This window comes from Octopus bimaculoides, chromosome 9 (assembly GCF_001194135.2).
Source record: "Octopus bimaculoides isolate UCB-OBI-ISO-001 chromosome 9, ASM119413v2, whole genome shotgun sequence".
NCBI classification, from domain to species: domain Eukaryota; kingdom Metazoa; phylum Mollusca; class Cephalopoda; order Octopoda; family Octopodidae; genus Octopus; species Octopus bimaculoides.
Genome location: NC_068989.1, coordinates 81883475 through 81887894, shown reverse-complemented (window position 1 = coordinate 81887894; position 4420 = coordinate 81883475). Strand labels below are relative to the sequence as shown.

At 36.8% G+C, this 4420-nt stretch overlaps 1 protein-coding gene across 3 annotated transcripts in view; it reads left to right on the top strand.

Annotated features, from left to right (window-relative positions):
* Positions 1-4420, top strand: part of LOC106877705 (peroxisomal carnitine O-octanoyltransferase) — a 25339-nt gene that overhangs the window by 15030 nt on the left and 5889 nt on the right. For all 3 annotated transcript variants that reach the window (XM_014926661.2, XM_052970824.1, XM_052970825.1), the window contains exons 10-12: positions 548-655; positions 2502-2632; positions 3394-3517. In XM_014926661.2, the coding sequence (XP_014782147.1) occupies positions 548-655; positions 2502-2632; positions 3394-3517 (363 nt within the window). The remainder of the gene's footprint in view (positions 1-547; positions 656-2501; positions 2633-3393; positions 3518-4420) is intronic.

Sequence of the window (4420 nt, the reverse complement as noted above, 5' to 3'; positions counted from 1 at the left end):
TAAATATATTTAACACATAAAGCATGACAGGCCACAATCGTAACCCAGATAGATGCATTTAATTTATGACCATTTGTTGGAGTCTAATGTCACTCAAACACTCCAATACCGCCACCCCCCACCCCCCAATGACTTTTCAGATGATATAAAACTTGCCACCATTATATACTAAGAAGATATTTTAACTATTTTTTGTTTTTTATGTGTGCATGGTAGTCTCATTTTCATAAAATGTGCTCAACAGTCCATGCAAATCCAAGCGCTTTTTGGGTTAATCTAAATATAAATTCTAGAATTGTTGTTGTTACCTTTATCAAAAAAAGAAATTAGTCATGAAACCAATGATTCGTTTTCCTTGTTACAAAAGAAATTTTAATTAACTTTTCTCTGCTCATTACATTTCATTAACACTGAATAAACTATTGTAATCAAGGTTTAATTTATGATGGAATGACCAGCTTCCATATTATCTCTTGTTTAACTTCATTTTGCTCTCAATAATTTGCCAACAGCTGTTTCTATAAGATATATAACTTGATCACTGCAGGGAAACATGACTGTTCGAGACTTGGAACCGCCAAAAGAAATTACACTTCACTTGAATGAAAGCATTTATCAAGGAATTGAAGATGCAAGGAAAATATATTTGAACACTGTAAGTTTAGATTTTCATTTTATCTTAAGGAAGACTTACTGCATTCGCAGCTCATGAAACTCAGGTTGTTTACTCTAAATAATAATAATAAGAATAATAATGATAATAATAATGGTTTTAAATTTTGTCTCAAGGGCAGCAATTTTGAGCAGGGGATGAGTCAATTACATCAACCCCAGTGTTTCACTGGTACTTAATTTATCGATCCCAAAAGGATGAAAGGTAAAGTCAATCACAGCAGAATTTGAACTCAAAACATAGCAACAGGCAAAATACTGCTAAGCATTTCATCAACCATGCTAACGATTCTGCCAGCTCACCACCTTAATAATAATGGTTTCAAATTTTGGTACAGGACCTGCAACTTTGTAGGAAGGAGGAAGTCGATTACATCAACCCCAGCACTTGGCTGGTATTTATTTCATCAATCTCAAAAGGATGAAAAGCTAAGTGTGTATGTATGTATATATATATATATATATATATATATATATATATATGTGCATATATTTTGGTGATTTAAATAAGAGATTTGACTGTTATTTCCAACAGATAGACATACTTAGTATGTCCTTCGATTAATTTTAATCCTTCAGCTATTTAATGCTTTTTTGGTGGGTGGGGTCTGTAATCGCCTATATTATCAATTCTATTATTATCATTTTAAAATTGTTACACTTGATAATTATAGAGTCAATGATATCTTCGGAAATTATTTTCCCGTAAATTATTTGTTCTGTAATGAAATATATATATATATATACCCAGGTTTTCGCCACCCCTCCCCCACCTCTGCACTCTTTATTCACACTACCGTCACAATATCCTGCCACTTATATTATGGCGTTCGAGCCTCAAGGGTATGCCTCGGCACTTACCACCATCTATATCCCTCTCTTCCTTTACTCAACCATCCCATTTATATTCTGATCCCCGTCCCTTGTGAGTATGCCAAGCATTTTGCCACCGTCTCTATTCTGCTGTTTCCCACTCTCTCACACGTTCTCCTGCACTTCCCTCACGTTATGTAACCATGTATTTCCTTTGCAGTAGCACACCTGTTTCTGTCTTCATTCCTGATCTCTGTCCTTCTCTCTCCAGGTAACCTTGTACTTCCTCCACAGCAAGATACCTGTTTATATGTCTGTCTCACTTTTGCCTTTCATCATGCAATACAAGATCACCTCCTCCAGTGCCCCCTCCCCTCTTAAAAGTTTTTGTTTTTTGGTTTGCAAGTACTTGGTGACCATGTCAGTGCAGGTACCACTTAAAAGCACCCAGTCCACACTGTAAATTGGTTGGTATTCAGAAGGGCATCCAGCTGTAAAAGCCTTGCCAAAACTGACCTCGGCTGTGCTTGTGCCATGTAAAAAGCACCAAGTCCACTCTGCTGAGTGTTTGGTGTTAGGAAGGGCATCTAGCTGTAAAAATCCTGCCAAAACAGTCACAGAAGTCTGGTGCAGGCTTCTGCCTGACTGGCTCTTGTGAAACTGTCCCACCCATACTAGAATGGAAAGCAGACATTAAACGATGATGATATATATATATTATATGATATATATATATGTTGAAGTCTCTTTTTATAGAACTTGTCTATCAGGTTTAAAATTTTAGAGGTTATCTCATAGGGTGGTGTTGAGAGCCATAATCTATAGGAAACAGCAATGAAGGTTTTATATAAAAGGAGAATTCTGGTTGGAAGCTGGTCATCCCTCTGTAGCTTGTTGACTGAAGCCAGACTAAAGAGACAATGGAATGGCTCAACCATTAATTTATTAGTGTCTCAGTCAACCAGCCTGCCTCTACTTGCTACATTTTCTCTGTAACAGTTTTATGTCATTTTCAGGCCAAGACAGTAAAATGTAACATTTTGTGGTATGATAAATATGGCCGTACTTTCCTGCGAAGTTTTAATCTTCATCCAGATACACATGTCCAACTTGCATTGCAATATGTCTACTACCGTCTGAATGGCAAGTGAGTATAACTATTAACCCTTTAGTATTCAGATTATGCTGCCAAATGTAATGTTTGTTTATACAGGCATAGGAGGGGCTGTGCGGTAAGTAGCTTGCTTACCAACCACATGGTTCCGGGTTCAGTCCCACTGCATGGCACCTTGGGCAAGTGTCTTCTACTATATCCTTGGGCCGACCAAAACCTTGTGAGTGGATTTGGTAGATGGAAACTGAAAGAAGCCCGCCGTATATATATATATATATATATATATATATATATATATGTGTGTGTGTGTGTGTGTGTGTATGTTTATGTGTCTGTGTTTGTCCCCCCACCATCACTTGACAACTGATGTTGGTGTGTTTTATGTTCCCGTAACTTAGTGGTTTGGCAAAAAGGGTCCGATAGAATAAGTACTAGCTTTACAAAATATAAGTCCTGGGGTTGATTTGTTCGACTAAAGGCAGTGCTCCAGCATGGCTGCAGTCAAATAACTGAAACAAATAAAAGAATTAAAAAATAGTATAAAATTAATTATGCATTATCTTGTAGTTTAGAGATGTAAATGCTTAGTTTTAGAATGGCATTGTAGAGCGTGTGTGAGAGGCTGGACCTGGCCAGTCTCAATATAAAACAGTAGAATATTTTGGCCAAATATGGCTGGTTTGAATGCTAAAGAGTTAAACTTCTAGAATAACAACTATTGATCTAGGATCTTAATGATTACAATTTAGACTTCACAGATTAGAAATAATTGCCATTTAATGCTTTTACTTCAGGCCGGCTCCGACATATGAAACTGCAACAATCCGTGTATTTTGGCATGGGCGTACAGAAACAATCCGATCTTGTTCTATGGAAGCTGTCAAGTGGTGCCAAGCAATGTTAGATCCTAAAGTCTCGGTAAGAAATATTTCACATGTATGTGTGCACATTTGTACGTATGTACAAATACATACATATATATATACATACACACACACACACACATATATATATATGTATATATACACACATACATACATACACATATATACACATATATATATATACATATAAACATACAAATATATATACATACATATATATATACTTACACATACATATATATACACGCATACACATACATATATATACATATACATACATATATATACACGCATACACATACATATATATACATATACATACATATATATACATTTTTACATATACACACACACACATATATATATCCAATATCCAGTGCTTCATCACTCCTGAAGGAGAAACATCCCCCTGGATGCCTTCCACCTCTGTCTGACCAGTTAAAGCCATAGAGGTTCCAGGTAGCAGGTGAAATCATCTTGTCTTTGGTCAGCCTCTTTAACTTGTCCATTGTTTCAGAGTCCATTCCATCACCCTCATTGTCCATATATGTCAGTGACACATAAAAGGCACCCATTCTGGTGATGCATAAGAGGCACCCATGCCAGCGACACATAAAAGCACTCTTTATGCTCTGTAAAGTGGTTGGCATTAGGAAGCCACAGAAACCAAGCCAAAGCAGACTGGTACCTAGTGCAGCTCTTCGGCTTACCAGCTCCAATCAAACTGTCTAACCCATTTTTAGAAATAATATATTTCTAAATCTCTCAGAGAGATTTATGCAGTAGTGATATGATGAAGTAGTTGTATGCTGTCAACTTAATGTGACAGTCCCCTGAAGGGAATAATACTACCGTTGGTTAGACCTAGGAAGCTGCACCGCTTCCTGTCGGCCTTGATACATTTCCTGTGTCCTTATGTTTACAAGGGGGAGATAAG